At 33.7% G+C, this 12,877-nt stretch overlaps 1 protein-coding gene across 4 annotated transcripts in view; it reads left to right on the top strand.

Moving 5' to 3' along the window:
- The window catches only part of DDHD1 (DDHD domain containing 1), a 120,120-nt gene that overhangs the window by 56,377 nt on the left and 50,866 nt on the right, over positions 1–12,877 (top strand). For 2 of the 4 annotated variants that reach the window (XM_023230835.2, XM_023230845.2), the window contains exons 3-5: positions 5,953–6,054; positions 8,302–8,430; positions 9,784–9,931. In XM_023230835.2, coding sequence (XP_023086603.1) covers positions 5,953–6,054; positions 8,302–8,430; positions 9,784–9,931 — 379 coding nt within the window. The remainder of the gene's footprint in view (positions 1–5,952; positions 6,055–8,301; positions 8,431–9,783; positions 9,932–12,877) is intronic. The other 2 variants (XM_023230855.2, XM_023230859.2) reach the window with 1 other exon arrangement.

The raw sequence follows: 12,877 nt of genomic DNA on the forward strand, positions 1-12,877 counted from the left end.
TCGGCCATCTTGCTCCGCCCTCCTGAATTTCTTATTATTAATGCATGAAAAAAATCCAGGAGCTTGGAGGAAAAAGAGGATGGGTATGAAAAATACAAGTAGATGGTTCCCCTTTCTCATTCTGTGTTCAGAACTTTTTTTTCCATTTGCTAAGTCATCCTGTGGAGATTAATCATCAGCTCTGTTTCATCTCTAGATTCTGTTTCTAATCTTGTTTTTTACTACAATAAAAATTCAAATTTAATATGTCCTTTTTACTTCTGCTTCCTGCCTAAATGTTAAATGTAGCAAGATACTTCAGTTTTTCTGAAAGTGTTTGAATTTAAATAAGACTGGTGTAAGAAGATGGTTTATTTGTGTGAGTACATTTTTTAGAATGTCTTTGCATATGTGTGTGTGTGAATGTATATGTCAGTTCTAGGGTAGCAATCTCTCAGATATTGTAATTTTTTTGTTATCTTTATGAATATACATGGAGTACTAAAATTTTAATTAGTAATGGAAAATTATTAAATTAGTAGAACATTTTTGCATTGTAATCTTTCCAAAATGATTCTTTGAGGTTCATTAGAAGAAAATTTTTTTTTATAGTGTACTGTGGCATATAAGATTCAGCATGTTCTTTTATTAGCAAAGATATGTTCAACTGAACATATCTTTGTCATAATTTTTAGTCACTTTAGTTTTATTCAGTATTAAACATAATATCTTGTGACATTTGACTTTGAAAATTACGGGAAATTGCGTAGTACATTTGAAATTAATAACAAGTCTTAAGGAAAGAACATTTCCTATCCAAAAAGCCACCATTGTTGGGAAAATAATTCAAACTTATAACTACAAAGACTAAAAAATATTATAATCTTTTTAATGTACTGTTACCTCTAAGCTTCTGAAATTTTATTCTTCATTAGTTTGAGGGAGAAAAATACCCTTTCCACCTAAATTTTCTCATGTATAAAGCCTTGACTATTCATATTGTCAGATTTTGAATGATCCCATGTGTAGTAATGTGGTAGGCACTTTTGTGAGAGAAATTGACACGGTTTCTACCCTCAAGGAGTTTTAAGCCTATTAGAGTAAACAAAGTCAGCAGATGAAAACAGTTACAAAAGAGTAAGTACAAGAAGTCATAGTATTAGACAGTCAATATTACATATTCTGAAAAGATACTTGGAATAAAGTGAGTAGATAATCACAATGCAGTGGAATTATTCACATAAGGCTTTCTGGAAAAACCTCACTTAATAATTTAAAACACTTAAAAATACTATATTCAGGGATGTTTATTAAATGCTCTAGGGAATATCAAAGAAACTAATAGTTCTTGCTGACAGGGACATTAAAATAAATAATAATTCCTTTTTCTTCCGACCTTGGCTGTTTGGTTAGGGTTGTTCTTGCCACAAACAGATTAGATGTACAGTCATCCCTTGGTATTTGTAGGGGATTGGTTTTAGGCGCACCGCCCCCCCCCTCCCCCCCCCCCCCCCCGCCGCCGCCACCAGATACCAAAATCTGAGGACCTCCAAGTCCCTTTAATAAAATGGAGTGGTATTTGCATATGATCTATGAGCATCCTCTTATATATTTTATTTTTTGGAGACAGGGTCTTGCTCTGTCACCCAGGCTGAAGTGCAGTGGCATAATCACAGTTCACTGCAGCTTCTAACTCCCGGGCTCCAGGACCCTCCCACCTGAGCCTCCCAAGAAGATGCACACTACCACACCAGGCTAATTTTTTTTTTTTTTTTAATTTTTTGTAGAGACAGGGTCTCACTATGTTGCCCAGGCTGGTCTTGAACTCCTGAGCTCAAGTGTTCCTCCTGCCTCAGGCCCCCAAAGTGCCAGGATTACAGGTGTGAGTCACTGTGCCCAGCCCTCTCTTGTGTATTTCAAATAATCTCTAGATTATTTATGACACCTAATACTGTGTGATGCCATGTAAATAGTTGTATACTGTATTGGTTTTTGATTGATAATATTTTTTTTTTTATTTTTGTCCCCAAATATTTTTTGTCTGTGGTTGGTTGAATCTGCAGATCAGGGATGCCAACTGTATTTAATATTTTCCTCTTTATTAACTTCCCTAACTAATCTCAAAATGAGCATTGAATTAACAAGACATGAAAATTTGGTACACTGTGTAGCTCTTTGTAGCATACAAATAAAGATAACCCACAAAAAGATAATGACTTTGTGATTTAGATACTTTAATCCAAACTTAGTTCTCTGTGAGAGTTAAAATGAAAAGTGATTTTCTTCTTACCCTACCTCCTGGGCTAGAAAATGTTTATCTAGTAGTTTAACAAATGAAAGCCTTTTGTTTCACTTGGGATGAAACATAAAAATAGAAATCAAGACTTCAACAAGTAATTTGGTAAACATTAATACTTAAATCTGCTAGATTAGTGTTTCACTCATTTTACATCTTACCTATCCAGACATATATAGTAGTCAGTAAAAAATAGGTTGAATTGCCGGGAGGTGGAGCTGGCAGTGAGTCAAGATAGTGCTACTGCTCTCCAGCCTGGGCAATAGAGCGAGACTCCATCTCAAAAAAAAAAAAAAAAAGGTTGAACTGAATGGGTAAGTGCAGCACATCACTTTGCCTAGAAAATGAGTAAACTCAACTCAGTCGTGAGAAAACTCATACTGAGGATGGTTCTACAAAATAATTGACTGACCAGCATTCTTCAAAAGTGTCAAGGTCATGAAAGACAAGTAAATACTGAGGAATTTGTCACAGAATAGAGTAGACTAAGGAGACATGACAACACAACGCAGTGTGGTACCCTGGATTGGATCGTAGAACAGAAAAAGATACTAGTAGAAAAACTAGAGAAACCTGAATAAAGTATGTGTATTAGTTGATAGTATTGTACCAGTGTTAATTTCTTAGTTTTGATAATTATACTATAGTTATTCAAGATGCTAACATTAGGGGAAGCTGGATGAAGGATATGTCATAGCTCCCTGTACTATTTTTGCTATTTTCTGTTAAGTCTAAAATTACACTAAATTACAAAGTTTAAGTCTAGTAGAAGAATTAAAATGAAGTACTAAAAAATATTCAGTTAACCCAAAATAAACCAAGAAAAGAGGAACAGAGATACAAAAAACAGATGGGACAAAGAGAAAAATAAATGGAAAAATGACAGACCTATTCACCCATATCAGTAACAACAAATATAAATATATTTGTATATATAAGATGGTTAATACTCCAATTAAAAGGCAAAGTGACAGATTGTTTGAGAACGCAAGACCTGACTATAAAAATTACAGATAGATTGAAATAAAAGATTGGAATTTTTATAGTTCCAGGTAATTTCAGGTGCCATAGCAGCACAGGTGTTGGTGTCTCTGTAAAGATTTATGACATTTAACAAGCTGATGGATTAAGTATGTATTCCTATCACTGTAGCTGAATAAATATACCCCATACTGTGAAGATAGCATTTCAAAGCTCAATTAAAAAGATGGATGGGTGCTCACCTTCTAACTAGTTTTCCTTTTCTCCTCTCTTTGGTGACTAAGAGGATTCCCACCTTCTAGCTTTTAGTTATTATTTAGTTTTTATAAATTTATCTAGCTTTATTTCTCTGAGGTCCAAGAAATATGCCAGGAATTTTCTCATTATAGTTGGCAGGTTTGAGATGTGTAAGACTGCTTCCCTGGGGTTGGAATTTTTCAGGTTGCCAGCTTTTCTAAAGGGAAAAGTTAGTTTTTCTGTTGTGGGAATTAGTATGTCATCAGCAGCAGTAACCCTCTTTTGCGATACTCTAGTGCTTTCAGAATGATATAATGCAGAAAGTTTCCTTAAGATATAGTAAGGAAATTTATTGGAAATATTTTTGGTATTTTAAATCTTTTTCATTGCTATGTAAGACTTTAACATATTAAAATTTTAAATGTTAGCATTAATAAATTAGCATTTGCATTTATGTTTTGAGTTTATGCATCTTTTGCTAATACTACGTAAGAATTTCTAACTAAAAGTTTATTTTTAAAAAAGAAAATTAAATAGTGCTTTCTGGCATTTGAATTTTCTTTAACAGTGATCTTTGTTTGATCGATAGTAAACTTTTTTTCCTCTACTGTACTTATCATAGTACCCCTAATTCTGTGCTTTGGGTTGAAAAAATTAAGCTCTGTATGATACAGGATGTGTAATAAATAAAGCAAATGACTTTCAAGTGAAAATAAGAATTACATTTGAAAAGAAAGAACCATGTCTATTTAATTTTGTGAAAAAGTTTTAAATATGTTTCTCTGGAGGATGAAAAAAAGTTTTTCTTTGTTTCTCTGTGTATAGGGGTGTTTGTCTTTTTTTAATCCTTAAGTTATACTATTATTTTAGAAAAGAAAGCCTTCATTTGTGTACCATGGCTAGCTTTCTGAAAGCGTTTGCATAATTTTAAAACATGGTCAAATGGTCCATATATTTCCCATTTCGTTCTCTTTTAATAATATGGAATTGGTTCACGTTAGTTTTACTACCAGATCTACAAAATCTAGCTTTTGTTTCAAGCAGTAAAGTATCAAGTTTATGTCAGTTTGGTTTACTTTGATATATTAGCATCTTTTTCCTAATGAATTTTTTGTTTAAAACTGTTTCCTGGTCTAAGTGGTACATCTGCTCCTCAGTAACTGACCAGAAGGCACATGAAAGAAGAAACATTTTCAGTGAAGAAAAGTGCATCAGTTGTCATTTTCTACCTCTCCGTGACAAGGAAATGTTTTTATAATCCTGACGTAGCAATCCAGCTTTTAGTTCTAGTTTACAGTTTTTGTAGCTATCTGATTACATATATATAGATATAGTTATTAAGTGTCTTGTAAGCATGTCTCAATTACTTTTATTACACAAATCTTTGCATATACTACATCTGCATATTCAACAGATTTGTTAAATTTCTAGTACTATAAAACAGGAATTAAGTATTTTTGTATTTGAGCAGTATTTAACCTTCAAATGTCACATTAATATAGAAGGGAGTGAGGATGAAAATCAAATATATTTGAACATAAATTTGAGCTAATCATAAAGATTCTGTAATTTATTAACTGGTGAGAAACTAATTTGTAAGGTTCAAGTTCAAGTGAACTTTGAAATAATTGCTTGATTAAAATATAAACAAATTTATATAACTACCAAAATTTGACAGGGAAAATGTTGACTTTAAGGTTATCTACTGATTTGCCAAATATCAAGTCTGTGCCTCGCTTTACTCTACATTGTCTGTTTAGTGCTTACAAGTTGTCACAGCATACATTTTTACTAGTGACTTTTTTCATTATTTTATTACAGTCTTTTCAAAGGCAAAGTTAAAAGCAGAGCTTCCAGTTTGATTTTTGTTTTTTAGTAAAAGTTTTGTTTTTTAAAGTCTTTTAATAACTTGAATGGAGTTGAGAAAAGAATTTTTTTCCCCCAAGGGAAGGTTCCATTATACTTCAGTAGTGGAAAGCATCTAGTAGAATGTATGCTGTGGTATCTTCTCAGGGAGACTGCATTAGATATGTAAAATGTTATTTATTGCATTCTCAATTTGTACATCAGCTGTTGGCTGTGTCAGTCACAAATTTGGTGACAGTAAATAACCTTAGTATTGTAAAGATGGCGTTTATAAATCTCTTAGCATTTGAAAATGTTATGTTCTTTTTAAAAAATTCTTTCTATGCAAAGACATTAAACATGATAATCACGGTTGTTTTTAATAAATTTAGATATCATTTGCCTTTTTTCTTTCAGTAAAGGTACAGCAGCTATTTGATAAACATTATACTAATGTTTTGCTTTACCGATTCTTAGAAATTATATAAATAAAGCATTTAGAATAATGTTTTTCAAATACAACTCATTTTTTAAAGTTAATACTAGAACAAAAAGGCAAAATGGCAAATCTCATTTAAAATTTACTTTGAAGCTCAGTGTTTTTGCTTTCTTAGTTGTCTACCACCTCCCTCCCTTCTCCCTCCCTTCTCTGTTCAAATGGAGAAGATATAAGGAGAGTACAGATGCGGCAGGTCTTAAACGAAAGCGTTCCCAAGGTACAGTAATTGTAGTTTTATTTCTCCATGTAGTTATATTCCTGGCTTATAGCATTTAGTTGCATTTAAAGCAAAGTATTAGTTTTTTAAAAATGTGTCCATTGTACTATTTTGTTTACTGCTACTTTATTATGTGTATAAATATTGGTAAACAGTGTATGTAGTCCAGTAACAGGATGTTCAGATAGATGTTCCCAAACATTAAAATGGTTTACTTTAAGATAATATGTGGATGATTTAAGGAGGAAAAGAATTTTTCTGGCTTAACATTAATCTCTAAATATCTTGGTCTTATAGTTTAACGTTTTAAGCATCTGTTGCTCACAACTATTTTAACAAAAATGTGGTTTAGAAACGTATAAAAGCTTGAAGTCATGGCATGGATCAGATATGTAATTAGAAAAGTGATTGTTAAACCCTTGCAAAATATTTTTTTTAGTTTATGAAAAGTTCTTTTATTTAAAAAGCTGACCTTATTATTTTCTTTGGAGCTGAAGATATAATTTATGTTCATTATGTTAATTGAATCTTGATCTGGTGTACAGTGTTAGTAATGTGCCGTGGCAGGTAAGTAAAATATAAATTGGTTTTTCATAGATTTTTGAAATTGCATATTTAATATAACTAAGAAGTACTGTTCCTTATAATGTCCTTGTATCCTAGTAGGCAATAGGTTTTCATAAAAATGTCTTATGATCATAGATCTTGACCAGAGCTATATTTTTTTATATTTAGCTTGAGGTTATTTTCAGCCCATCTTTAAATCAGAAGAGTTAGACTCTGCCTGTAGCTAACTCTGTGGCAGGTCAGTTTATGTCTTTGTACCTCTGTATTTTTGTAAGTAAAATGGGAGATAATATTTTGCCTTGAAAGAATTTTAAGAAAATAAATCAAGCATAAAATTCTTTAAGAAAGAATTTTATTCTTTCTTAAAGAATTTTAAGAAAATCTGAAGATGAGTATGTTAATTTTTTCTACCTATATACCAGAGCTATAAAGGAAAAGCTTGAGGCCCTCAAAACATAAGAATTATCAAATTATGAATTGATGGATATGTTTTATCAATTTTTTACTGCTTCCACAAACATTGCTGTATTTGTGGTATATGTGCCAGACACTGTGATAGGATATTCTTTTTGGTGCTAGGGATATAAGAAATGATCAAGACACAGTCCCTGGCTCCTGGGACTTATGAATTCCTAAAGAATATAGATTTGGAGTTTCTTTAAGGCCTCATTTTCGCCAGGCATTACTCCAGTTACAGAAATGCAGCAACCATACTGATTTTTTTTGTTGTTGTTTTTGAGACAGGATCTCTCTCTCTGTGTTGCCCAGGCTAGAGTGCAGTGACGTGATCATAGCTCATTGCAGGCGTGACTTCCTGGGCTCAAATGATCCTCCTGCCTCAGCTTCCCAAGTAGCTGGAACCACAGGCACATACCACCATGCCCAGCTAATTTTTTTGTTTTTATGTGGAGATGGGGCCTCACTATTGTTGCCCAGGCTGCTGTCAAACTCCTGGGCTCAAGTGATCCTCCTGCCTCAGCCTCCTAGAGTACTGGATTATAGGCGTGAGTCACTGCACCCAGCCAACCATACTGATTTGAACATCGTGGCAGAAAAACATTTCCTTAATTCTGTATACTAAAATATCTTTAAGTTTTGGATTTGTGCTATGATGAGCAATATCCAGTAATTATTGGCTTCACTATCCATTCCAAAAATGCCTCATTTTCTAATAGATTATTCTTTTCCCAGTTTAAAGGTAAATTTTTTCCCCTGAGTCTTATTTTGTCTAGCACTTAGTGAAATTTTTACAAATCATTTGATATTTTTAGTAAAATCAGTAGAAGAAACTGAAGTTAAGTTGCTGTGTCAAAGCTATTGAGAGCTTGAAGTATATATGCCTTAGACCCAATGAAGAGTCAACCACATCGCCTGGGAAAGCAGTTGTTTAATTATCAAAACACATAGAAACTGTATATTAGAGGTTAAAATTATGATAGTTAAGTCACTCAATGGTTTAAAAAGTTGCCATTCCTATAGCAGGATTAATCATTTATAAAATAAAGTCCCTATCCATTACTTGCTTCACATAACTTTTATGTGAAATAGTGTTTTATTGAATTAAGTTTCATATCTGAGTTTGTTAGATAACATTGATTTAAAAATCTGAGTGTTATAATTTTTCAAACAAATAAAGTTTGTCTTGGAGACTTTCAAATTAGCTTTTCCTTTTTGCAATAGCTGTTCATAGTTTCAAGTTGAGTCGAAACCATGTGGACTGGCACAGTGTGGATGAAGTATATCTTTATAGTGATGCAACAACATCTAAAATTGCAAGAACAGTTACCCAAAAACTGGGATTTTCTAAAGGTAATCGTTAAATATTACTATAGCTTACCAAAATTTTGGGAATCTGACTTTTTCTCTTATATTCAAAATAGACAATTCATGTTCTGTTTTTAGTATGTTTTAAATGTATTAAATTTAGTGACAGATTCCTTTTTAAATGAAACTTTTTAAGTTGAGGTGATGTGTTTGTCAAGGAATAATTATATATTTAGAATGATTTGACAAGATTAATAAATATCTTTTATACTTCTAAAAGCACAAAAGCTGTTAAACCTAAATTGTGGCAGTTGAAATATAGTGTCAAGGAAGATGAGGACTGAAAATTTTCCATCATATTTAGTGACCTGGAGGTCATTGGTGACTTAGATGGATTGATGGGGCAGAAACCAGATCGGCATGGGTTGAAGTGTAAGTAGAAGGTGAAGCAATGGAAGCAATGAGAATAGACAACTCTTTTTTCTTCTTTTTTTTTTAAGATGGGGTCTCACTCTGTCCCCTAGGGGGACAGAGCAGTCCTCCGAACTCAAGCCTCCTCAAGGGCTCAAGCAATCCTCTGAACTCAGCCTCCTCAGTAGCTAGGATTACAGGGATGCACCACCATGCCCAACTAATTTTTAAAATTTTTTTGTAGAAACAGAGTCTCCTTAGGTTGTCCGGGCTAGTTTCAAATTTTTGGCTGCAAGCCATCCTCTTGCTTTGGTCTTCCAAAGCTCTGGGATTACAGACTTGAAATACAGTGCCTGGCCTGATAACTCTTTAGACATGTTTGACTACATGAAAGAAAAGAGAGAATGATACCTGGGGAAGATGTGAGAGCATTATCAAAAAATAAATGTAAAAATAATTTTAAAGTTTGATATAATTTTTATACCATATTTTACATTTTTAATTTCAGTAATGTGCTTTGAATATCTTTTTATGTTTATTACTTAGTTGTATTTATTTTCTGAATTACCTTGTGTAACTTTAGCTTAATTTGCCATTTGAATGGTTGTCTTTACTTTTTAATTAGTAAGCTCTCTTTGTATACTTAGGTAATTATGTTATATTTTGCATATTTTTTCCAGTTTGCCATTTCATTTTTCCCGATATTTTCTTATTATAATATAGAAGCTTTAAATTTTTATATATTCAATTTGTCCTTCTTTCCTTCCATTTCTTTCTCTTTATAGTTTCCGGCTTTGGTATTGTGTCCAGTTCACTTTATATCACAGCTGATCAATATATACCTTCTTACAGTTTTTATTTCCTCCCCCACAGCCAGTGAAATTTTTTCATAATATTCCTTTTACTTCTTTTTTTTCTTTAAACATATTGTGGAAAATGCTATTTCTCAGATTAAATAGTAAATTTAGAATTAAAATTTTTCTACAGCATCAAGTAGTGGAACCAGACTTCATAGAGGTTATGTAGAAGAAGCCACATTAGAAGACAAGCCATCACAGACTACCCATATTGTATTTGTTGTGCATGGCATTGGGCAGAAAATGGACCAAGGAAGAATTATTAAAAATACAGCCATGTAAGTTCTTTGATGAATACATTCTATATCTAGTCTAGAATCCAAACTTTCATCCAGAGTATAAGAGATATTAACAGTATACTAATTCCACTGCATGTTCCTCCAGTGCCAACTATTCGAATACCTCTTAAGTCATAGATCAAGTATCTGGACCAAATTTTGAGAGAGATTATGTCTACAGGATGATGATGATGTTTGATTTTTTTCTCCCCACAGTATGGAGAAGAAGAGGGATAAGGAAGCCTTTTTTAATCTAATATATTAAGTTAATTTATAGTCTAAGGTTGAAAGCAAGAAAAATATCTAGTTTTAGGTTATATCTTACTCTCTGAACTTCAGAAACTAAGAATACTGCAAAGTTGCACAACTCTAAAAGGCTAAGAATTAGCCAATTAGCAGCTTAACTTACCCGATTAATTGCTACCCAAGGAAACTGAACTCTGAATTTTACGTGGAAAACAGTGGATTATTTGCCAACACACCAGACAGGTTATTTACCTCATTAGTTTATTTATATTCAGTTTTATCCTAAAACTTTTTAAGATGTTTTAGGGGTATATATGATATTTGCGTGTTTCAAAAACATTAACGACTTTGTTAAAAGGGCATGTTAGGGTTAAGGGTTCTACCACAAACTTGGCTCTGAGCTAGCAGCCAGTATAAAGAAAAACATAATTGGTTATAGATGATGCCAAGAGAACAAGTCTGTCGTTGACAAGTCCAGTTTATTTGATTCTGAGGCTTATAAAGGTTTATTTGAGTCCTTATAAAGCAAACGGTGTTATGATACTAGAAAGTATGTCCTCAGCAACACCTGTATAATAATAATGCAATGCTGAGTTTTATTTCACTTTTTATTGTAACATCTCTTAATGTCAGCTAATGGATTAAAGTAAAAATACAATTCAACTTCTTTTTATTATTATTATACTTTAAGTTCTAGGGTACATGTGCACAATGTGCAGGTTACATATGTATACGTGTGCCATGTTGGTTTGCTGCACCCATTAACTCGTCATTTACATTAGGTATATCTCCTAAGGCTATGCCCTCCACATCCCCCTACCCCGGTGGGGCCCAGTGTGTGATGTTCCCTACCCTGTGTCCAAGTGTTCTCATTGTTCAGTTCCCACCTACGAGTGAGAACATGTGGTGTTTGGTTTTCTGTCCTTGTGATAGTTTGCTCAGAATGATGGTTTCCAGCTACATCCATGTCCCTACAAAGGACATGAACTCATCCTTTTTTATGGCTGCATTGTATTCCGTGGTGTATATGTGCCACATTTTCTTAATCCAGTCTATCATTGATGGACATTTGGGTTGGTTCCAAGTCTTTGCTGTTGTGAATAGTGCCGCAGTAAACATACATGTGCATGTGTCTTTATATTCGCATGATTTATAATCCTTTGGGTATATACCCAGTAATGGGATTGCTGGGTCACATGGTATTTCTAGTTCTAGATACTTTAGGAATCACCCCACTGTCTTCCACAATGGCTGAACTAGTTTACACTCCCAGCAGTGTAAAAGCATTCATATTTCTCCACATCCTTTCCACCTGTTGTTTCCTGATTTTTAATGATCGCCATTCTAACTGGTGTGAGATGGTATCTCATTGTGGTTTTGATTTCCATTTCTCTGATGACCAGTGATGATGAGCATCTTTTCATGTGTCTGTTGGCTACATAAATGTCTTTTGAAAAGTATCTGTTCATATACTTTGCCTACTACTTTTTGATGGGGTTGTTGGATTTTTTTCTTGTAAATTTCTTTAAGTTTCTGGATATTAGCCCTTTGTCAGATGGGTAGATGGCGGAAATTTTCTCCCATTCTGTAGGTTGCCTGTTCACTCGAATGGTAGTTTCTCTTGCTGTGCAGAAGCTCTTTAGTTTAATTAGATCCCATGTGTCGATTTTGGCTTTTGTTGCCATTGCTTTTGGCGTTTTAGTCGTGAAGTCCTTGCCCGTGCTTATGTCCTAAATGGTATTGCCTAGGTTTTCTTCATGGGTTTTTATGGTTTTAGGTCTAACATTTAAGTCTTTTATCCATCTTGAATTAATTTTTGTATAAGGTGTAAGGAAGGGATCCAGTTTCAGCTTTCTACATATAGCTAGCCAGTTTTCCCAGCACCATTTATTAAATAGGGAATCTTTTCCCCATTTCTTGTTTTTGTCAGGTTTCTCAAAGATCAGATGGTTATAGATGTGTGGTGTTATTTCTGAGGCCTCTGTTTTGTTCCTTTGGTCTATATCTCTCTTTTGGTACCAGTACCATGTTGTTTTGGTTACTGTAGCCTTGTAGTATAGTTTGAAGTCAGGTAGCGTGATGCCTCCAGCTTTGTTCTTTTAGCTTAGGATTGTCTTGGCTATGTGAGCTCTTTTTTGGTTCCATATGAACTTTAAAGTAGTTTCTTCCAATTCTGTGAAGAAAGGCATTGGTAGCTTAATGGAGATGGCATTGAATCTATAAATTACCTTGGGCAGTATGGCCTTTTTCACGATATTGATTCTTCCTATCCATGAGCATGGAATGTTCTTCCATTTGTTTGTGTCCTCTTTTATTTCGTTGAACAGTGGTTTGTAGTTCTCCTTGAAGAAGTCCTTCACATCCCTTGTAAGTTGGATTCCTAGGTATTTTATTCTCTTTGTAGCATTTGTGAATGGGAGTTCACTGATGATTTGTCTCTCTGTTTGTCTGTTATTGGTGTATAAGAATGCTTGTGATTTTTGCACATTGATTTTGTATCCTGAGACTTTGCTGAAGTTGCTTGTCAGCTTAAGGAGATTTTGGGCTGAGACAATGGAGTTTTCTAAATATACAATCATGTCATGTGCAAACAGGGACAATTTGACTTCGTCTTTTCCTAACTGAATACCCTTTATTTCTTTCTATTGCCTGATTGCCCTGGCCAGAACTTCCAGCACTACGTAGAATAGGAGTGGTGAG

The sequence above is a fragment of the Piliocolobus tephrosceles genome, chromosome 6 (assembly GCF_002776525.5).
Source record: "Piliocolobus tephrosceles isolate RC106 chromosome 6, ASM277652v3, whole genome shotgun sequence".
Lineage (NCBI taxonomy): Eukaryota > Metazoa > Chordata > Mammalia > Primates > Cercopithecidae > Piliocolobus > Piliocolobus tephrosceles.